The following is a 23,783-nucleotide window of genomic DNA, read 5'->3' on the forward strand; positions in this document are numbered from 1 at the left end:
AGACAAAATTTTTAAAAATATTTTTGTTCCAATATGGCTCTTTCAACATTTTGGGCTGCCGACCCCCTGGGCCTCACTTTGGACACCTGAATTAAAAAGCACAATCATATCTAAAGAACATAAAATAGTCACTCGAATGGTATTTCTTATGTTAATTCGAGCCCATCTATTTGAATGGAGACCACGCAACAAAAAAGTCCTTCAATGAACACCTACCGCGGTTGTGACACCGAGGTCAGCTCCTCCTCCTAGCCCAGCTTTGAGCTCTGATCCTCGGTTATTGTTCCATGTGGGCACGGTGGGTGGGTGGACGGACTGTGGGTCCATCCTGCTGCCTGTTGTTCCGCCACTCGGCCAATGGGAGGCCGGCTGTCGATCATCTTCGGTCCAATCAGAGCAGGAGATTCCGGGCTCCCATCGCGAGTTGGGTTGTTCAATCTGGGAGTGAGGAGGACAACAAGCAGTTTTCCCCCTTCTGGTGTGCGGGATGGATGCGTTGCGGCGATGGTAACGTTATCTTCCTTTATCACCATTGCGCTAGCAGACAAAGCCTCCATTAGCGAGCTTTGCATCGTGGATGTCAGCGGGGAGTTTGTACACGCTTTGCGGCGCGTTAGCTATTAAGCAGTATTCAGACGGTCGGCGACCAACAACAACAGCAGCTAGGTCAACTTCAATTAAAAGCAGAACCCCAGCAATATCAGCCGCGGCTTTATGTTAGCTACCCACCGGCGACTCTGCGGCCACGCGCGACCGACCGGGTGCCCTTCTCGGCGGCGGCGGCGGCGGCGGGGCCAAAGCAGATGGCGCGGCGCCGCTAGCCCTTCACGGAGCCGCGGTTTGGTCTGGGCTAGCATTGAGAGACGCGAGCTAACTTGGAGACCGCGCTGTCTCAACAAAGTTCGCGGAGAGCAGCCCCCTTTCTGGCCCCTTTGTTCTGCCTCGACGCCGAACTGGAGACGGCGAGGTGGACCGACTCAGATGTCGTGTGGAAGCCGGACAACAAGTAGCGGACGAGCCGGGATTAACAACTGCAGTCGACAGTGTCGTTAGAATAGACGCAATATTAGAGAAATATTAACAAGTACAAACGGCATAAACCTTTCTATTCGCTATCATTGTTGTTTTAACACGTCAATGTATCAATGTTGAGCTTAGTTATTCGCTGTAACTGTGATAACCCTAATACTGTAGGTAGGTAGGTAGTGTGACGTATTCGTTTAATAAGGAGCCAGAAGATGTTTAAAGAGGACACTATGTATAACCTTAAAATCAGAAGTATTTATTCCCTATTAGATACAATTCTAATACAATTTGTTGGAGCGCTATCTGTCCCTATAGTAGCATTGAACACGGCGACTTACACATGGCTTTCCGGACGCGCCCTCCCCCTCACACTCCATCAATCCATTTTCTTCCACTTATCCGAGGTCGGGTCGCGGGGGCAGCAGCCTAAGCAAAGAAGCCCAGACTTCCCTCTCCCCAGCCACTTCGTCCAGCTCCTCCCGGGGGATCCCGAGGCATTCCCAGGCCAGCTGGGAGACATAGTCTTCCCGACATGTCCTGGGTCTTCCCCGTGGCCTCCTGCCGGTCGGACGTGCCCTAAACACCTCCCTAGGGAGGCGTTCGGTTGGCATCCTGACCAGATGCCCGAACCACCTCATCTGGCTGCTCTCGATGTGGAGGAGCAGCTGCTTTACTTTAAGCTCCCTCCGGATGACAGAGCTTCTCACCCTATCTCTAAGGGAGAGCCCCTACACCCGGCGGAGGAAACTCATTTCGACTGCTTGTACCCGTGATCTTGTCCTTTCGGTCATAACCCAAAGCTCATGACCATAGGTGAGGATGGGAACGTAGATCGACCGGTAAATTGAGAGCTTTGCCTTTCGGCTCAGCTCCTTCTTCACCACAACGGATCGATACAGCGTCCGCATTACTGAAGACGCCGCACCAATCTGCCTGTCGATCTTACGATCCACTGTTTCCTCACTCGTGAACGAAACTCTGAGGTATTTGAACTCCTCCACATGGGGCAAGATCTCCTCGACCTCGCGCTCTTACAATATATATCAAAATGTATGAATATACAATGAGGTGTCTGCTTCCAGGCGTGAAATCTTCCTCTGCCTTCTCCTTCCTGGACTCCGACTTCATATCTGGTGTTGTCCTTCAGACCTCGGCAAAGAAGCCACGTCAACAGTAGCAAGAATGTGGACGATAAGAGTGAATGTACGTGTGCTGGGACTTGGACCCAGTTCCAACTGGACCTTAGAGGATATGATAAGTTGCACGGCCTATTCTAAGCATATATAAACTAAACATTTCTTAATCACTTCATCCTTCTTTATCTTAATTATATCCCAATATAATATATTCCAACAGTAGGTAGGTAGGTCTTTATTGTCATTGCACAAGTACAACAAAACTTTGTTTTCAGCACAAACCCGTTCAAGACTAGACAAACAAACAGTGTACAGGGTTACAGAACAGAAACGCTGATGGGTCGCCACAAGGCGCCCCATAAAAGATGGGAAAAAGATAAACGCTGGGGAAGGATGAGTAAAAAATACAATCTAGACTGGGCTCCTAAGGGGGCCCAATCTGGAGTGGGAAAAAACCTCCATAGCAAAGCACATATACATATTACAACATACATCTTGCAACAGAGGCGAGGGAGTGGGGGCCACAGTGGCAGGCTGCAGCTCTTCAGGCGCTGCCCAGCCGTCCATCACCCCTAAGGGATTCGCGTCAAGGGCGTTGGATGGGGGGGCAGACAGTCCGATGTTATCCAAATCACAAGAGTGTCCACAGTTCTGCCCGCATCCGCCAATCATTTGTGGCAGCTTTGGGGTACTTTGAAGACTGCCAGCAACTTCCAATTTGTCGACAAACCAGAGCAACGCTTACTCCAATCAGCAAATGTCCTGTTGTCATAATTCCGAATAGGTGGATATCTTCACGTCCTCCTTCTTCTCCCAACAGTCCGTCGCGTGTCCAGCAACAACCGCTCCGTCACGACAAGCAGGTTCCCCCAAACCCAAGATCTTGTCAATTTCGTTGAGGCCAGTTAAATAGTTCCAATGTTTAGATTTGGAGAGCAGTGCTAAAAGAGGCAACAAGAAAGTTGAGACAAGACAAAGAAGCAAGCAGGAGAGATAAGGGAGAGGAAAGGGGAGCGTCTGCCCTCGATGAGTGCCAGTGAGAAACATACACATGGACTTTCATTGACATGAATGCCAGTATTTTTATATGGCTTTGCATGGAAATAAGCATATAAAATGTTTACATTTGACTGGACTAGTTCACATTTGAGCTTAAATTGAAATATGAAATGCAATTGTTACACAAAACAAGCAGCACTGTTAAAAGTGTTTTTTTGTGCAAACCTGAGGTGCATCAAGTGTTTTTATGTGGATTTGCACAATGTTTCTAGAAAAACTTAGCAGTCATTTCTCTGGTGGATCTTATAATTAGCCAGAGTTTTCTGTAGCATTTTGTGTTGACGGATTTCTATCTACAAGCAGGAACATCTCATGGTTTCACAATTCAATAGTGGGTATTTTAAACTGTTATTTGGTATAAACAAAACCCACAGATAATGCTTATTACGTTCACATGGCCATTTATTGACACTTGTGTTATTTTTTTTGGAGGGCTAAGTTATGTCATATCTAGTAATCAATAACAGTTGGAATGGCAATATTTGAGTGCAAGCTCCACCATGACTGAGAACTGTTGCTGAGATTTACAGAAAAAAAATGGCCGTCTGTTTGCTAATTCTTTGTCTAAATAATGTATTTATTGTGTCGTGTGGAAACTGGACAACAAGTAACGAATGAGCCGGGATTAACAACTGCAGTCGACAGTGTCGTTAGAACAGACGCAATATTAGAGAAATATTAACAAGTACAACCCACATAAACCTTTCTATCCGCTATCATTGTTGTTTTAACACGTCAGTAAATCAATGTTGAGCTTTATTTTAAACAGTTATTTGCTGTAACTGCATGATACCAGTAATAATTTAACATACACATAGACTTTCATTGACATCAATGCCGGTATTTTGATATGGCTTTGCATGGAAATAAGCATATAAAATGTCTACATTTGACTGGACTAGTTGACATTTGATCTGAAATTGAAATATGAAATGCAATTGTTACACAAAACAAGCAGCGAAACCACTGTTCAAAGCGTTTGTTTGTGCAAATCTGAGGTGCATCAAGTGGTTTTATGTGGATTTGCACAATATTTCTAGAAAAAGTTAGCAGTCATTTCTCTGGTGGATCTTATAATTAGCCAGAGTGTTCTGTAGCATTTTGTGTTGACGGATTTCTATCTAATTTTGCGTACATGGTCGCAGAATGGTCAGGAATTCAATACTGAGTTGCTGATACATAAATAGGTGCTTAATTTTCATCATAACAAACAAAGTTACAAGCATGACCATCTCATGGTTTCACAATTCAATAGTGAGTATTTTAAACTGTTATTTGGTATAAATAAAACCCACAGAAAGTGCTTATTAAGTTTACACTTGTGTTATTATTTTTGGAGGGCTAAGTACTGTCATATCTAGTAATTAACAACAGTTGGAATGGCAATATTTGAGTGCAAGCTCCACCATGACTGAGAACTGTTGCTGAGATTTAGAGGAAAGAAAATGGCCCTCTGTTTGCCAATTCTTTGTCTAAATAATGTATTTATTATTTATTTTGTCAAGTTGGTAATGCACGGGAACAGAGGTTAGTGCACGTGCCTCATAATATGAAGGTTCTGGGTTCGATTCCCAGGCTCGGGGTCTTTCTGTGTGGAGTTTACATGTTCTCCCAGTGACTGCGTGGGTTCCCTCCGGGTACTCCGGCTTCCTCCCACCTCCAAAGATATGCACCTGGGGATAGGTTGATTGGCAACACTAAAATTGTCCTTAGTGTATGAATGTCTATCTGTGTTGGCCCTGCAATGAGGTGGAGACTTGTCCAGGGTGTACCCCGCCTTGCGCCCGAATGCAGCTGGGATAGGCTCCAGCACCCCCCGCGACCCCGGTAGAAAATGGATGGATGGATGGAAGTTGGTAATGCAAAGCAGACATTTTTTTGCATAACACAAGTAGTCCCCATTAGCAGTATTAAAAGCTCCTTTGGGCAATTTCAGATTCAGATTCAGATTGTTTTTTATACAGGTTCAAAATGATGCTTCACATTTTTACATTTTCTTTACAACCTTGGCATGCATATGAGATGCTTTCAATATATTATTGGCAGGCTGGCACAATATACATGTTTTTGTACAGTTGTTTACCTTATAAGAATATTTGCTTGGCAATAATAATACATAAAATAGATTACATGGTGACAGCTCGGCTGCTTGAGATCCATCCATCCGTTAATTTTTTCAAAATAATCTTACTCATTTCACCATATGAAATGTAACTTACTTCACCAAGTATTATTTATTTATTTTTATTGTGATTACTTATGGAGTATATTGTGAATAAATTGAGAACAGGAAGTGAACAAAAGTTTTAGCAACTGTTATGTAAAAGAAAAGGGGTAGGATTAAATAAGCTCTGCTTCTTCCTACTCCTTTTCGAACATGTTGAAAAGAGAAACTGGAAATTGTGATGTATCATGTTGTATGCTTGCATGTTCGAAATAAACTCAAACTCAACTCAACTCAGTTCAACAGTCCTGAAAAGGAGTAGGAAGAAACAGTTTATTTGAGCCTTCATCCTTCTCTGTATTTGGGCAGTTACTGATAATCAGTTCACTTCCTGCAGTTAATGTTTACTCTTGCAATGTCTTTTTGTCTTTTCTTATGAGTTTGATACATTTTGATTGTAAAAGTTGCATTGCGGTACGCTCGACAGAAGAGTTCATCCGCTAATGTGAAGCGGAACGTCCAAGTTGCCACATCATCTAAGCCGCATGAGTTCCAAGTAGTTTGTACAAATCCTGCTCAAGGCGCACGGATTAAACTCCAGATTCCTGGTGAACACACAGATGCTCAAACAGGAAGCGTAACATGCATTTGACAGCAGGGTTAACTTGAATGCTACCCAGGACTTGAACTGGAAATTTGGTGCATTTGAACTATAACCATTGATTTTTCTTGTCATTTCTTGTTTTGTTTTTTTAGAATGTTCCAGTAGATGTTGATGATAGTGGATATGGCTGAAAGCCCCAAGAGTTGCTGTTCTCGTCGAACTTAATGATGTTTTTCCAAAAATCTGATCAAGGCAACAATTCGTACAGTAAGCACATCTTTCTTTCTCTCTACTGTCATGATCCCTATTTTTTTTAATAATAGGATTCATTGCCTTTTCAAAGATAATGCTCAATTTTGAGAATTATTAGTACAGTGAAGTCGGTCCCTCTTATGTTGACAACCCGTATTTGTTGACCAACCCATCAATTTCTGGTCCACCTTGTTCTTATTACTAAAAAGTGCCCTCTTACATCGACATACATCAGTGTTTTACATACGGTGTGTATAGCGGCCCGCCACAATTAAATTTGGACTGCCACAAATAGATTTGGCGCTACCTGTTTTGCTCTCACTTAGAAACACATTATAATGGTACAAACCCCAAAACCAGTGAAGTTGGCAAGTTGTGTAAATCGTAAATAAAAACAGAATACAATGATTTGCAAATCCTTTTCAAACTATATTCAACTGAATACACTGCAAAGACAAGATACTTAACGTTCGAACTGGAAAACTTTGTTATTTTTTGCAAATATTAGCTCATTTGGAATTTGATGCCTGCAACATGTTTCAAAAAAGCTGGCACAAGTGGCCGAAAAGACGGAGAAAGTTGAGGAATGCTCATCAAACATTTATTTGGAACATCCCACAGGTGAACAGGCTAATTGGGAACCGGTGGGTGCCATGATTGGGTATAAACAGCTTCCATGGAATGCTCAGTCATTCACAAACAAGGATTGGGCGAGGTTCACCACTTTGTGAACAAATGCATGAGCAAATTGTCCAACAGTTTAAGAACAACATTTCTCAACGAGCCAATGCAAGGAATTTAGGGATTTCACTGTCTATAATATCATCAAAAGGTTCACAGAATCTAGAGAAATCACTGCACGTAACATTGAATGCCCGTGACCTTGGATCCCTCAGGCGGTACTGCATCAAAAAGCGACATCAGTGTGTAAAGGATATCACCACATGGGCTCAGGAACACTTCAGAAAACCACTGTCAGTAACTACAGTTGTTCGTTACATCTGCAAGTGCAAGTTAAAACCGAAAGCCATTTATCAACAACACCCAGAAATGCTTCACTGGGCCCGACCTCTCCTAAGATATGGTAAATGGGTTATACTTGTATAGCGCTTTTCTACCTTCAAGTTACTCAAAGTGCTTTGACACTATTTCCACATTCATCCATTCACACAAACATTCACACACTGATGGCGGGAGCTGCCATGCAAGGCCCTAACCACGACCCATCAGGAGCAAGGGTGAAGTGTCTTGCTCAAGGACACAACGGACGTGACGAGGTCGGTAGAAGGTGGGGATTGAACCAGGAACTCTCAGGTTGCTGGTACGGCCACTCTCCCAGCTGCGCTCCGCCGTCCCCAAGATGGACTGATGCAAAGTGTAAAAGTGTTCTATGATCTGACGAGTTCACATTTCAAATTGTTTTTGGAAACTGTAGACGTCGTGTCCTCTGGAACAAAGAGGAAAAGAACCATCCGGATTGTTACAGGCGCAAAGTTCAAAAGCCAGCATCTGTGATGATATGGGGGTGTATCAGTGCCCAAGGCATGGGCAACTTACACATCTGTGAAGGCACCATTAATGGTGAAAGGTACATACAGGTTTTGGAGCAACATATGTTGCCATCCAAGCAGCGTGTTGCAACACTGCGGGTACTAGACTGGCCTGCCTGTAGTCCAGACATGTCTCCCATTGAAAATGTGTGGCACATTAGGAAGTGTAAAATACCCCAACAGAGACTGTTGAACATACATCAAGCAAGAATGGGAAATAATTCCACCTGAAACGCTTCAAAAATTGGTCTCCTCAGTTCCCAAATGTTTACTGAGTGTTGTTAAAAGGAAAGGCCATGTAACACAGTGGTAAAAATGCCCCTGTGCCAACTTTTTTGCAATGTGTTGCTGCCATTAAATTCTAAGTTAATGATTATTTGCAAAACAAAATGAAGTTTCTCAGTTCGAACATTAAATATATTGTCTGTGCTGTCTATTCAATTGAATATAAGTTGAAAAGGATTTGCAAATCATTGTATTCTGTTTTTATTTACAAATTACATTATGTGCCAACTTCACTGGTTTTGGGATTTGTACTATCTGTGAATGTAGCATACTTGCCAACCCTCCCGAATTTCTCCTGATTTCCACCCGGACAACAATATTGGGGCGTGCCTTAAACGCACTGTCTTTAGCGTCCTCTACAATCTGTCGTCACGTTCGCTTTTCCTCCATTCAAACAGCGTGCCGACCCAGTCACATAATATATGCGGTTTTTAAACACACATGAGTGACTGCAAGGCATACTTGATCAACAGCCATACAGGTCACTCTGAGGGTGGGCGTATAAACAACTTTAACACTGTTACAAATATGCGCCACACTGTGAACCCACACCAAACAAGAATGACAAACACATTTCGGGAGAACATCCGTACCGTAACACAACATAAACACAACAGAACAAATACCCAGAACCCCTTGCAGCACTAACTCTTCCAGGACACTACAATATACACCCCCCCCCCCCCCCATCTCCCGAATTCGGAGGTCTCAAGGTTGGCAAGTATGGAATGTAGCTTAACACACCTTGGGGACCGCGGGGACCCACGGGGTCTTAAAAAGTCTTAGTCTTAAATCCAACATTTTAAAATTTAAGGCCTTAAAATGTCTAAAATTTGCCTAAAATCTCTTTCAATAAGATTTTGAAAGGTCTTAAAAATCTATTAAAGTTACTTTTATCTAAAACATGCATAAACTTCAGTCTTGCTTTTAAATGTTTTGAATTTTGAGGACGCTATGACGGAACTACAAAACGGAACTAAAGTAGGCTACCTGTACTGCCCGGTTGGAAATGATCAATAACCACCAGCTACTGTGCTGTGCATGCGCAGCAATGTGTTGTTTTAGTTCAGAAAGCCCACAGCAACGCCAAATTACTTGCATAAGACCCCAAAAGGGACAAGCGGTAGAAAATGGATGGATGGAAGATGGGTATGTGAAAGTTCAGTTCTTTCAATTCTGGGCCTCCAATTTTCATTAGTCTTTTGTACTTTAAATTTATTTTTATTTTTATGAAATATAAAAAAAATTGGATCCAAACAAAATTTGTTCAATGCTCGCCTCAGCCGCAGGTACTCGCTGTTCCTCTTGCCTAAACACCGCACTACATTACAGGACAGGGAGACAATCAGGGGCTCCCAAACAAGCTCGCTAGTTAGTATCATTTAGCTTTTTGCCACCTGCGTTCGCTCTCCGAGCCACAACGTTGACGGCTTTCGACTTTGCTTTTAATCATATTTGGATGATTACATTCACCTGGGGATAGGTTGATTGGCAACAATAAATTGCCTCTAGTGTGTGAATGTGAGTGTGAATGTTGTCTATCTGTCTGTTGGCCCTGTGATGAGGTGGCGACTTGTCCAGGGTGTACTCTGCCTTCCGCCCGAATGCAGCTGAGATAGGCTCCAGCACCCCCCGCAACCCCAAAAGGGACAAGCGGTAGAAATGGATGGATGGACAATTCAAACACTCTTTGTTCCGAACCAGTTGTAGTTCTAGAGCATTTATGAGTAGCCACCAACAGTGTTGCGAACTCTTCAGCACGGAAAGTAGCCATTGATAAATAAATAATAAATGATAAATGGGTTATACTTGTATAGCGCTTTTCTACCTTCAAGGTACTCAAAGCGCTTTGACAGTATTTCCACATTCACCCATTCTCACACACATTCACACACTGATGGAGGGAGCTGCCATGCAAGGCGCTACCAGCACCCATCAGGAGCAAGGGTGAAGTGTCTTGCCCTAGGACACAACGGACGTGACTAGGATGGTAGAAGGTGGGGATTGAACCCCAGTAACCAGCAACCCTCCGATTGCTGGCACGGCCACTTTACCAACTTCGCCACGCCGTCCCCTGACTGTCCAAAAAGTTGCTAAGTGACGTTATCACCTCGTTTGCATAATTTATTGCAATGTATGCTGTAGGAGAGATACAAAAGTGAGTTAAAAAAGATGTATGATAAAGTATGATTAAAACTGCAAATTAACTTTCTTATTTTGGTTTTTAGTCGTTTTTTAAATCTATGTTGTTCTGCCTTGTTAAATGTTAGAGTATCAAATTTGAGGGATCGAACCAGGAACCCTCAAGTTGCTGGCACGGCCGCTCTACTAACTAAGCCACGCCGTCCCCACACCAGCTCCGAAGTAATATTTCGGGCTATATAAGTAAACTTTCATTGATTGATTGATATAATTTTAGAGTTTTACACTACATGTTCGATGATAATAATGTTAGTAAATTATCTACCAAAAACAAATAATTATATGGTTAATTACATGGGACATGTAATGTAAGTGTCAAAAAGACAGCCAAAAGAGGTTGGTAGATGAGAATAATTCTAATGTCAAAATATAATATAGAAATGCACCCAATTGCACGTAATGTAGTCTTGATTCTCAAATTATTATTTTGGGGGCTGGTGTGGCAGCACTTTGTGCTGATAGAAATGTTCCTCTTTTTCATCAGTTTTCCTCTCTTTTTTCTCAAATTGTGCTCACATCTCTGCATTTGATTCTGCTATAGAACGAACGCACTCAGGTGCTGAAAGCAATGCCTCCTCTTGTACCCTGTTTGAAATTTTAGAGACAAAGAAAACAGACATGGCAATTTATCAATGGCGAAAAAATTATTGAATTTATTTTCATTTATCGTTCAATTAATTGACTTATTATCGACTCAGGCCTAACACTGCTTAATAAAGGGGAACTGCACTTTTTTGGGGGAAATTTGCGTATTGTTCACAATCATTATGTTAGACAAGAATTCAGATGTATGTTATTTTTAATGCATTCTAACTCGTAAATAAATGCAAGAAAAAGTGCGCTTACAATTGAGCCTGTTGGAGGTCCTCCATTCCGCCCATAAAGCCCTCTAAATAGCCATCCAAAAACTGCCAACAATACTCCATTTACATTTTATGACTTGACTATCAACCAGCTATTAGTGATATGTTATCATAAGCGCTAACGCAGACACAATATTTATAGCGGCGCCGCGATCACAGAGAGCTAACTAGCTTGTGTGGCTATGTTGACATCATCGACTGGTGAAGCTGCTTTCTCTCCTCTGTGGTCGGGAAAGTTTATTCTTCGACATCATAAATATTGTCTCTCGCCTGTCGATGTGAAATGGGTCTTAAATTGTATTCTTTATGGTCTTAAAAAGTTTTAAATTTGACTTGTTGAAACCTGCAGATGCCGTGCCTTGGCTCATACGCAACTAGGGCCTCATTTATAAAAGTGTGCACGGGTTCAAACATGAAACATTGTGTGAGCTCAAACTTCAGAATGTGTGGACACACAAAAAGATAACATTTAAAGAGTTCCTTTACCAGTGTCTTCCCACAATTATCCATAAATGGTCATGCTATATAATATACAGTCGTGGTCAAAAGTTTACATACACTTGTAAAGAACATAACGTCATGGCTGTCTTGAGTTTCCAATAATTTCTACAACTCTTATTTTTGTGTGATAGAGTGATTGGAGCACATACTTGTTGGTCACAAAAAACACCCCCCGCGACCCCTAAAGGGACAAGCGGTAGAAAATAGATGGATGGATGGGTTCTTTTATGAATTTATTATGGGTCTACTGAAAATGTTACCAAATCTGCTGGGTCAAAAGTATACATACAGCAATGTTAATATTTGGTTACATGTCCCTTGGCAAGTTGCACTGCAATAAGGTGCTTTTGGTAGCCACCCACAAGCTTCTGGTTGAATTTTTGACCACTCCTCTTGACAAAATTGGTGCAGTTCAGCCAAATATGTTGGTTTTCTGACATGGACTTGTTTCTTCAGCATTGTCCAAACGTTTAAGTCAGGACTTTGGGAAGGCCATTCTAAAACCTTAATTCTAGCCTGATTTAGCCATTCCTTTACCACTTTTGACGTGTGTTTGGGGTCATTGTCCTGTTGGAACACCCAACTGCGCCCAAGACCCAACCTCCGGGCTGATGATTTTAGGTTGTCCTGAAGAATTTGGAGATAATCCTCCTTTTTCATTGTCCCATTTACTCTCTGTAAAGCACCAGTTCCATTGGCAGCAAAACAGGCCCAAAGCATAATACTACCACCACCATGCTTGATGGTAGATGGTGGTGTTCCTGGGATTAAAGGCCTCACCTTTTCTCCTCCAAACATATTGCTGGGTACTGTGGCCAAACAGCTACATTTTTGTTTCATCTGACCACAGAACTTTCTTCCAGAAGGTCTTATCTTTGTTCATGTGATGTCAGATGAAACAAAAATTGAGCTGTTTGGCCACAATACCCAGCAATATGTTTGGAGGAGAAAAGGTGAGACCTTTAATCCCTGTAACACCATTCCTACCATCAAGCATGGTGGTGGTAGTATTATGCTCTGGGCCTGTTTTGCTGCCAATGGAGGTTGGGTCTTGGGCGCAGTTGGGTGTTCCAACAGGACAATGACCCCAAACACATGTCAAAAGTGGTAAAGGAATGGCTAAATCAGGCTAGAATTAAGGTTTTAGAATGGCCTTCCCAAAGTCCTGACTTAAACGTTTGGACAATGCTAAAGAAACAAGTCCATGTCACAAAACCAACACATTTAGCTGAACTGCACCAAATGTGTCAAGAGGAGTGATCAAAAATTCAACCAGAAGCTTGCCAGAAGCTTGTGGATGGCTACCAAAAGCGCCTTATTGCAGTGAAACTTGCCAAGGGACATGTAACCAAATATTGACATTGCTGTATGTATACTTTTGACCCAGCAGATTTGGTCACATTTTCAGTAGACCCATAATAAATTCATAAAAGAACCAAACTTCATGAATGTTTTTTTGTGACCAACAAGTATGTGCTCCAATCACTCGATCACAAAAAAATAAGAGTTGTAGAAATTATTGGAAACTCAAGACAGACATGACATTATGTTCTTTACAAGTGTATGTAAACTTTTGACCACGACTGTATATGGTGGTTATATAATGTGTCACATGTTGGACTGTCAATGAAGGGAGACAGCATTTTCAGATTGATGCTTATTACTTTAAGCATTATTTTTGGAGGGATAAATAATATCACATCATAAAAAATAACAATTGAAATGGCAATATTTTAGTGCCACCATGACTGAGAACTGTTGCTGTGATTAAGTAAATCATTCATAATCTGGCCTTCTGTTTGCCAAATCTGTGTCCAAATAATGTATATTTGTTTATTTTGTCAAGTAATGCAAAGCAAACGTTCTGTTGCATGACACAAGTGGTCACCATGAGCAATATTTAAAGCTCTTTTGGGAAATTGGCACGTACACAATTACATAATGAATAGGTTTTTTGTACAGTTGTTTATCTTATAAAATATTTAAGTAGTAATAATAATAATAATACATACTCATACAGATTATATAGTAGCTGCGCACAGTATATGCAGCATGGCTCCGTGAGATCAAAACATTTGCACTCCATCTGTGTTATAAAATATTAAAAGTAGAGAAAAAAGATAAATATTTATTTTCAAAATTATTAACATGATTTTATCTAACAAACTATTGTGCTGCAATCCGCGTATTTTGGCCTTTAATCTAAAAAAATACTTTTCACTGTATGGCCACAGACAAAGTCAAAGACACACCTCCTGAGATAACTATGCAGTGCTATCATTCAATTAAAAATTAACAAAATAAAGAATACTTCAATGGCCCACCACATAATAAGTGCATGTACAATTAATAAAGCTCCATATTGTCATATTTAGGCTGTTAGAAATATATTGTACAATACTGTATATTCACAATTACAGGACAGTTTGTACATTGTGAGATATGTGTTGCTTTGATTGATTGATACTTTTATTAGTAGTTTGCACAGTACAGTACATATTCCGTACAATTGACCACTAAATGGTAACACCCGAATACGTTTTTCAACTTGTTTAAGTCGGGGTCCACGTTAATCAATTCATGCTAGCTATGTCTTTTATATTGCATGTGGGTATGAGCTTAATTTGGTATTAATTTTGTTGTTTTCATTGTTTAAAAAACTTTGCCTGATCTCGCCGCATTGTCGAAAGAGTGCGTTGTAATACACAACTTTTTCAGCATAAACATTTTCTAATAATACCAATGTTTGCACATTTTAACCCTACTGCTAATGCAACTTTATTGTGCGCAGCAACCTTTATAAATGAGGCCCCTGGTCTGCCAGAGAATAAGAGGATGTTGCGGTAGGGAACAGTGTTGCTGACTTAGTGACATTGTCGCTATATTTAGCGAGTGATCAGACCCTATGAGATTCTTTTTTTTTCTTTTTCATTTAAAAAAAAAAAAAGCGACAAATCTAGTGACGAGACTTTTGCAGAAACTAATAAATAAAGCTTGTATCGCTTTACTCAACAAGCAGTGGGTGCTTCCCCCATTTAAAAGCACTCAAAGACAGCCCATCTTACTTGAGACATAAACAAAAAAACACAAAAAGAAATCACAGAATTTGTAGTTCTTAAGATATTTGTTATTTTCATGTTTTTTGCTCACTTTTTGTCACTCCCTGAGTGTCTATAAAAATGACATGCACATGCTCTATAAAAAAAAATGACATGCACATGCTTTATTAGACCACCCGCTGCCACAGATTGATTGCAGTCAGAGTGAAACCATTTCCTATTCTCCTTATATGCTTGTAACCAAAGTCACAAATGTGCCAGCAACGGCTAGTTTTGGTTTCTTATTCGGTTATGCTTACATTGACGTCAGTCAGCCAGTGTGTAGATCCGCCAACCTAAGCATGTTTCGCTGTGTAGTGTACCACAATCATAAACATATGGTTAAGCGTTCCTCTCACGGTGTCCATCAAAAATGACCGTTATTATCATTGTAGGCCATGATTGTTTGAAGTTGTGGCTTTAATTTGATTGGTTTACAAAAATACCTTATAAGTCTTTTGGGAATTAGAACCATTTGCTTTGTTTTAAATCTATGAAAATTGTGAATTGTTGGGCAATGTCAAATGTAAACCTGCTGAGTAGATATGTGTCTAATTGGGTCGTTGCAACCCGCAGAATGACTTGCTGCCCGGCTAGAGGACGTGCGTCCCACCACTGAGGGCACATGTGCATGTGGAGAGATGGATCGCTGTAAGCATGTGGTGCGCCTTCGCCTGGGCCACAACCACTCCATCCTCAATCCGCAGAAATGGCACTGCGTGGACTGCAGCACCACCGATTCGGTGTGGGCCTGCCTCAAGTGCTCCTACGTTGCCTGTGGACGCTTCATGGAGGAGCACTCCCTCAAACACTTTCAGGAGTCCCACCACCCGCTGGCCATGGAGGTGCGCGAGCTGGACGTCTTCTGCTTTGCCTGTGGAGACTATGTACTCAACGACAACGCGGAGGGAGACCTCAAGCTCCTCCGGGGGGCCCTCTCAACTGTCCGGAGCCCGGGCAGGCGCTCGCTGCGCTCCTCGGCTTGGGGGGCGTGCACCCACCGCCCTGGGGAAAGCGCCCCGCAGCCTCCCATGCAACTGGCCTTGCGCCACAGGAGAAAGAGCCTCCTGGCAAAGATGCTTCAGCGGTGGATGAGCAAATATCGGGAGCTGCAGAACGAACGCAAAGAGAAGCTGGAGGAGGTGAAAAGACAGAAAAAGGAGGTGAAAAGGAGACTCATGGAAGAGCTGGGCAGTGTCCCCCCTAGGAAGAGTGCAAGGCTTCTTACTCAGGCGCCACGTTCAACCATCACGCTCATTCCTTGCAAGTTCCGTGACCCTCCGGAACGCCTGCCTCCCCCTCCTCCGAAGAAGCCTTCCCTCCTCGCCTTGTCAAGAAAGGCCCCTCCCAACGGCAGAGCTGCTAAATTGAGGCGGTACTACGCGGCTCACTCGGCGACTCGCCGTCGACTCGCTCCGGGGGTCACCGGTCTGCGCAACCTGGGGAACACGTGCTATATGAACTCCATCTTGCAAGTGCTGAGTCACCTGCAGAAATTCAGGGAGTGTTTTCTCACTTTGGACCTGTGCGAGACAGAGGAGCTGCTAGCCAAGACTAACCACTCGCAGGGGATGAAGCCAGCGCCGGGAAGTGTTGTCAGCACCGGTAAGGCAGAGCTGACCTCAAGTCCGCTGGGAAATGTGACAATGGGCAACAAGGAGAGCGCTCCGCCGCCTCCTCAGGCTGCAGAGTTGGTTCAGCCCAAGGAGCCTCGCTGCTCCACCCGCCAGCAGATGTCTCTGTGCCATGAGTTGCATACGCTTTTCAGGGTCATGTGGTCGGGCCGCTGGTCGTTGGTGTCCCCGTTCGCCATGCTGCACTCGGTTTGGAACCTCATCCCAGCATTCCGGGGCTACGACCAGCAGGACGCCCAGGAGTTCCTGTGCGAGCTGCTGGATAAGGTGCAGCAAGAGCTGGACACGGAGGGCTCCAAGCGCAGGATAGTCATCCCCATCACCAAGAGGAAGCTCTCCAAACAAGTGCTGAAGGTTCTTAACACCATCTTTCACGGGCAGCTACTCAGCCAGGTTAGTGTTTCTCAGCACAAAGCCTCTGTGGATCTGGAATATTCAAATTGATATGCTTGATTATTGTAAATGTTCCAAATAAAACCTTTCTCCTATAGTCACTGGGTGCGCGGTCTACGAAAACAAATAACTCTCTAAATAACGCCAGGTCCAAAAACATTGTGGCTGTAGGCAACTGCCTGATGTAGTTTTTTTTATCAACTCTACAAAAAGGCAGTAGCTGCATTTGACGTTAGCATGCATGCAGCTTTATTTACTCTGTATGCACTAAAAAAACACATCAGCTGTATTAATGCAGACTAACCTCTATTACAGGCCTGGCCAATTATTTTTACTCGGGGGGGATGGGGCAAATCTTGAGAAAAAAATGTGTCGGGCCGGTATTTCTACTCACATTATGACAGACCACCTTAGCAAACGTAATGGATTTTTTTTTTTACAATATTAACTATGAACGATAAAACACTGAATATTGACAACATATGAACGTCACACCCCCTCTCAATCGACATATTTTACAATCAAGCGAAATGCAACAAAAATGCAACAAACACAGTGAAATATGAACGTGAAGGGTAAAAAAAACAACAACTACAATCGGATACATCACTAAGCTTTAGAACTTTGTTGTAAAAATCTCCTTCCGCGTCTGTCCCTGACACCCGCATTTCAGGCTGGCCGCTGTGGAAACGCTCCCAACTAGGGCTGCAACAACTAATCGATTAAATCGATAGTTGGCAATTAATTTAGTCATCGATTCGTTGGATCTATGTTATGCGCATGCGCAGAGGCTACTTTTTAAAAAATTTTTTATAAACCTTTATTTATAAACTGCAACATTTACAAACAGCTGAGAAACAATAATCAAAATAAGTATGGTGCCAGTATGCTGTTTTTTTTCCAATAAAATACTGGAAAGGATAGAAATGTAGTTTGTCTCTTTTATCCGATTATTAATCGAAGTAATAATCGACAGATTAATCAATTATCAAATTAGTTGTTATTTGCAGCCATACTCCCCACCCACACTGCTTGGTGCCTCGTCTGAGCTGCTGTGACTTGGATTACCATAGTAACTAATTAGATTACCATAGTAACTAGTATATCATCCAATTATTTGGGAATGTCCAGCGGGCCAGATTGAAAAGTTTTACGGGTCGCATGTGGCCCCCAGCCTTAGTTTGCCCAGGTCTGCTCTATTACAATGTCAGTGCTACTTCAGGAGTCTGCAACTTGCGGTGCTCTGGCTCCCCTTGGATGGTTAACAGTTTTGTCTGCGTGAGACCATGAATGTGTACTGATTGGTGAATGGATGAGCATGAAGAGCAGGGGCGGCCCTCATGGTAAGCTAACCATTAACCCAAAAAGAAAAATGTATTTCATAAAAATTTGGATTTACTACTCAAAGATGTATAAAGACTGTGTTATGTTTTGTGGCTTTTTAGAATATTTGTATTCTGCGGAAGAGGCAAAATGTCTCCTGATAACAAGCGTTGTCGACCCCCGTTCTAGATTGCGTAAGTGTACCTAATAAAGAGATCAGCAGTAGACCCTAACACGAGGAAAACTATAATTTTAGATGATTCATTCTTATTTATTTATTGACTGCTTTGTCCATACAGTCAAATGTTTCTACACAAGCTAAACCATGTCCTCTGACAATTTAAAACATTTGTATGCACGTACAACACTTAAGACCTTTAGTATATCAGTATGTGGAATTAAATTATGGAATGGATTAAGCAAAGCAATCAAACAATGTACTAATATGATCCACTTCAAGAAATTATTCAAACTTAAAGTGTTTACAAAGTACAAAGAAGAAGAATACTGAATTTATTTAATTCATCCATTCTTTCACTCTCAAAATAATCTTACTTATCTCATCATATGAAATGTAACTTACTTCACCAATTATTATTTATTTATTTATTTTTATTGTGATTACTTATGGAGTATATTGTGAATAAATTGAGAACAGGAAGTGAACAAAAGTTTTAGAAACTGTTATGTAAAAGAAAAGGGGTAGGATTAAATAAGCTCTGCTTCTTCCTACTCCTTTTCGAACATGTTGAAAAGAGAAACTGGAAATTGTGATGTATCATGTTGTATGCTTGCATGTTTGAAATAAACTCAAACTCAAACTCAACTCAAACTCTTTGTCTGTGTCTCTGTTGTCCAGGTGACGTGTCTGTCCTGCAAGCACAAGTCCAACACAGTCGAGCCATTCTGGGACCTGTCCCTGGAGTTCCCCGAGCGCTACCACAGCGTAAACAAAGGCTCCACGGCCTACCAGCGTAGCTGCACCCTAACCGAAATGCTGTCCAAGTTTACTGAGACGGAAGCGCTCGAAGGCAGCATTTATGCCTGCAACCACTGCAACAGTGAGTAGAGACGCTTAGACTTAGGCTATGGGGATGAGTGGGACTTTTTCTTTTGAATTTATTTTACATGTATGATGAATGCGTATATATACTTACTATGAACATGACAAAGACAGAAAGAACTCAATGTTTCCCATACATTCATTTATTTGTGATGGGCCGCCACATATAGATTGAGCACTACCTGTCTATAATGAGACGGTCTGTGAATTTAGCTTGTTGTTACAACACTGTATACTCACACGCACCTGGTCCACCAGAGGATAAGAAGAGGAAGCAGGAGAGATCAGTGTTGCCAATTTAGGGAGCAATCGGAACCCTCTAGAACAGGGGTGTCAAACTCATTTTAGCTCAGGGGCCGCATGGAGGAAAATCTGTGCACATGCGGCCCGAACTATTAAAATCATGGCATTAAAACTAAAAAATAAAGACAACTTCAGATTGTTTTCTTTGTCTTACTACGGCCAAAAAATAGAACAAACACATTCTGAAAATATTACTATAAAAATATTGCAAAAAATACCGGCAGCAGTAAAGTTTAGATCAGGGGTGGGCAATTCATTTTTACCGGGGGCCGCATGAGCAACCTGAGCACTGCTGGAGGGTCACACCGAACAATATTTCAATAAAATTTTGTTCAAATTATTTTTGATATACCGTAAGATAAATAATAATAATAATTTAATTTAACCTAACTTAACTTTATACAAAAGCAGATTGCTTTTGATGGTTTTATTTTTAACACTGTCTTACACAACACTTCCTGATGTATAATACAATGCAAAAATTTCAATTTCTGTCACTTTATCCTGCATCCTTTTTAAAAGTCCTAAATTTTTCCCCTTCAGATTTGGACAACCATCTGTTGTCACACCTGCCGACTTGTCCCATTTCAGTCCTAATATGTCCAAACATGCATTTGCCTATGTGAACAAGTCATTACCTGTGGTTGTCTCTTTAATTGACTGCATGGCTGCCAGCTCCTCCGTGATTTGAAAGTCTGCAGTTATCCCACGTAAGAAGATGAGCAGCTGGGCAGTGTTACATACATCGCAGCTCTCGTCCAAAGCCAGCGAAAAACAGTCAAAGTCGGCCGTTCTGTTCTTCAGCTGAAGCTCCAAGTTTCCAGCGATGGTCTCAACCCGCCTCGTTACAGTGCGTCGGGAAAGTGACACGTTCTCAAATGCGCCCCTCTTCTCCGGGCATATCAGTGCAACAGAGTCCAATAAGCACTCCTTAATAAACTCTCCGTCAGAAAACGCCTTACTTTTTCTGGTGATTTTGTGAGAAATTACGAAACTTGTCCTGATGGCTGCATCTCTGGGGGTGTGAAATTTGGCAAAAAGTCCTTGTTGGGTTTGCAGTTTTACCATCAATGCATCAGCCTCCCTTGCGCACGCTTCATCAGACAGATTGCGGTATTTTTCCTCGTGCTTCGTCGTGTAGTAGTGATTCAAATTATATTCTTTAAACACAGCAACCTGTGTACCACAGATTAAGCACACGGCTTTACCTTTAATTTCTGTAAAGAAATACTTGGCAGTCCATGTCTTGTTGAAAACACGGCATTCGTCATCAACTTTTCTCTTTTTTGCGTCTCGGGGATAACCGGGCATCACTTGTTGCTGTGCACCTTCACTCACAGGTTACACACGGACATACGCACATAAATAACACTTATCAAAATAAAAGCAGCACAGTTGTATTGCACGCACGACATAGATGTTTTTTTAAATGTATTTTGTAATTTGTGATTGCCGCTGTTCACATTCACTCACAATCGCGCACGAGCATACGTCCACACGGAAGTAAAACAAATAACGTTTTTCAAAACAAAAGCAGCACCGTTGTATTGTACACTCGACATAGATACTTTTTTAAATGTATTTTGTAATTTATGATTGGCCTCACGCGGGCTGGACAGGGACGCACAAAGGGCAGGATGTGGGCCGCGAGCCGCCGAATGCCCAGGTCTGGTTTAGATCCATGAAGGAAAAAAGAAAGTGAATGAATGTTTATAACTGAAAACATTTACATATGCATAAAAATTGTTTATCTTTTGTATTATTTTTTTTAATGAATTAACGTTTATGACAACCTTTTTCCAAAACACAATATAGAATGTGAGATATAACAGGATAATGCATACATTTATAATTTGTTTTCAAAACGGTTACAAAAAAGTGGGGCTTAAAAAATGTACTGTGGGAGCCCATTTTTATGACTTGATGTGGTCCCTGGAGCCCCATTTTGAAAATTCCTAGCGCCAACACAGATGGAGTATTGGTGCGTGCAAAACAGCAGCAGGCGGCTGTGGCCTGCGGGCCAGTTCTAAAACTAATCAAATATCATCCCGGGGGCCATAGATAATTAATTTTCGGGCTGGATCTGGCCCGCGGGCCCTGACTTTGATACCCCTGATCTAGTTAGTCTTTTTCATAAAAAGTGACTAGTGAGAAATCTAGTGAAGAGACTTTTGGAGAATTTAACATGAAAGCACAAGTTGCTCTTATTTTTTGTGAGATGAGAATAAAATAGAAAAAGAAGTGACAGAAGAAAGTTAATTTGTCATTCTATTTTTGTACATTTTTTTTACTCACTGTTTGTCTGCCCACGTCATTCCTGTCGCCTACAGTGTCTATTACCACCACATGCAAAAGTAGCATAGCCATTTATGCAATGTATAATATTTTTTTCAAATATAGGAAATACCAACGTCTCTCCAGTTAATGTTTACTAAGTTTCAATTCATCTTATCCTCTTTGTGGCTTAGATGAATTAATTTGTGATCTTAAATTACAGCTTTTGCTCCAGCAACTAATCGCACAATAATGTTTTTTTTGCAACACCTCACATGAGTAATGTTACTTTGAAGGTTTCATTTACCATCTGTTGTGTGCTTTGTCAGAAAGAAGACGGAAAACCTCCCACAAGCCTTTAGTTCTTTCAGAAGCCCATAAGCAGCTTCTGATCTACCGCTTACCTCAGGTTCTACGGCTGCACCTCAAGCGCTTCAGGCAAGTGGCTTTGTTTTTATCATCATCTGCTCTGTTAAATCCTCTCTTTGTTTGCTTTTTGGAGCTCTAGCACTTTTTGTTGTTGTCCACAAGAGCTCTTCTTTTCCCGAGTGACCGTCACTTTAGTTATTTATAGAGATGAAACTTGCAGATTTTAATAGCCTTTAATGAAGATGCAACATATTTCAAATGTTAGCAATTTGGGATGCCATCTATCCATTTTCTACCGATTGTCCTTTCGGGGGCAGCACGGTGGAACAAGGGTTAGTGCGTGTGCCTCACAATAGGAAGTTCCTGGGTTAGATCCTGGGCTCGGGATCTTTCTGTGTGGAGTTTGCACTAGTTTGCATGTTCTCCCCCGTGACTGCATGGGTTCCCTCCATCCTAGCTGCATTCATGATTTTTTAAAATTAATTATACATCATCATACGCTGGTAAAGGACTGCTTGTCCAGCGCCATGATGAAATCACAGATGTCTTTAGCTCTCGGGTCGTCTCTGACAAACTTTAGAGCAACTTCTTTAGCAGCGGGCGTCTTCTTAAGCTTTCAAAACACTGTCGTAGCCATGCTGCTATTTCAGGTGGCTGATAAGTTTTGATGTGTTGAAGCTCGATGTTTTATTTTTACGTTCTAGCGGAATGTTTGCAGAACATTTGGTACAAATAGCACACACAACATCTTCCTCTTAAACAGCAAAAAAGTCCCGCAAGATCGACACCATGTTTCTTTACAATTAACTCAGGGGAAGTTTATGACAGCACTGCACGTAGGAAAAACGGAGCGCTTGAAATGCTCACCATAACCCACCTACAGCTAGGGATGTGTAGCATTCACATTTGGACCCATTCTCGATACCTGGGAATCAATATTGGCACTCATTGATACAATTTTGGTAGTTGTGTGTTAATGAATATTAATCGATTTTAATATTAAAATCTATTTTTTTGCAACAATTAAAAATGATTTGATTATGATAACTGCTATCCAGTTATTTTATCTTGTTTTATTGTGACATTTCTGAGTCTCAATTACAGTTGCAAGTCCAAGACATTAGATGGCAGTAGTGTATAGTCAATGGTGTGTTGGCTACTCATTTCAGTCTTAGCTGTCTAATCTTTTGTTGCGTTCAGAAAGTGTTAATACTGTAAGTACTGTACTTATTACACCCCAACTTTTTGATTGTAACGTGCAGTCGTGCATCTTTGTTGTAGTTTTTGTTAACTAATTTAGAGGTGTTAACATCTCCATGTAAAATTGCTAATGCTAATCAGCAGCATGTCAATAGCAAAGCAAATGTTAATAAGTGTCACCATTCTTCAAATTAACATTTTTTTCTTGCCCATTTATGCATAAACTTACAGTTCTCGTGTGGCGTTCTCTTTGAGTCAACAGAATAGCAAAAAGCGTAATGCGATAAAATGAAATAAATAAATTAAAATGCTTAATTCTATATATAGCAGCACTATACAGAGATGGGATATGCACACAGTTTTCCCAGTTTTAGAAGCTGATATATGCAGTAACACATTACATAATTTTCGGTTGTGGTATTTTTCCCAAAACTATTACCGTATTTTTCGGAGTATAAGTCGCTCCGGAGTATAAGTCGCACCG

The 23,783-nt window shown here is 41.5% G+C and overlaps 1 protein-coding gene across 2 annotated transcripts in view; it reads left to right on the forward strand.

Annotated features, from left to right (window-relative positions):
• The first annotated feature begins 308 nt into the window (after positions 1–308).
• The window catches only part of usp49 (ubiquitin specific peptidase 49), a 28,369-nt gene continuing 4,894 nt past the window's right edge, over positions 309–23,783 (forward strand). Inside the window, exons 1-5 of one of the 2 annotated variants that reach the window (XM_062053548.1) lie at positions 309–507; positions 6,142–6,256; positions 15,317–16,767; positions 18,950–19,151; positions 22,060–22,168. In XM_062053548.1, coding sequence (XP_061909532.1) covers positions 15,382–16,767; positions 18,950–19,151; positions 22,060–22,168 — 1,697 coding nt within the window. In that variant the 5' untranslated portion in view covers positions 309–507; positions 6,142–6,256; positions 15,317–15,381. The remainder of the gene's footprint in view (positions 508–6,141; positions 6,257–15,316; positions 16,768–18,949; positions 19,152–22,059; positions 22,169–23,783) is intronic. The other variant, XM_062053557.1, reaches the window with a different exon arrangement.

This window comes from Entelurus aequoreus, linkage group LG01 (genome assembly GCF_033978785.1).
Source record: "Entelurus aequoreus isolate RoL-2023_Sb linkage group LG01, RoL_Eaeq_v1.1, whole genome shotgun sequence".
NCBI lineage: Eukaryota > Metazoa > Chordata > Actinopteri > Syngnathiformes > Syngnathidae > Entelurus > Entelurus aequoreus.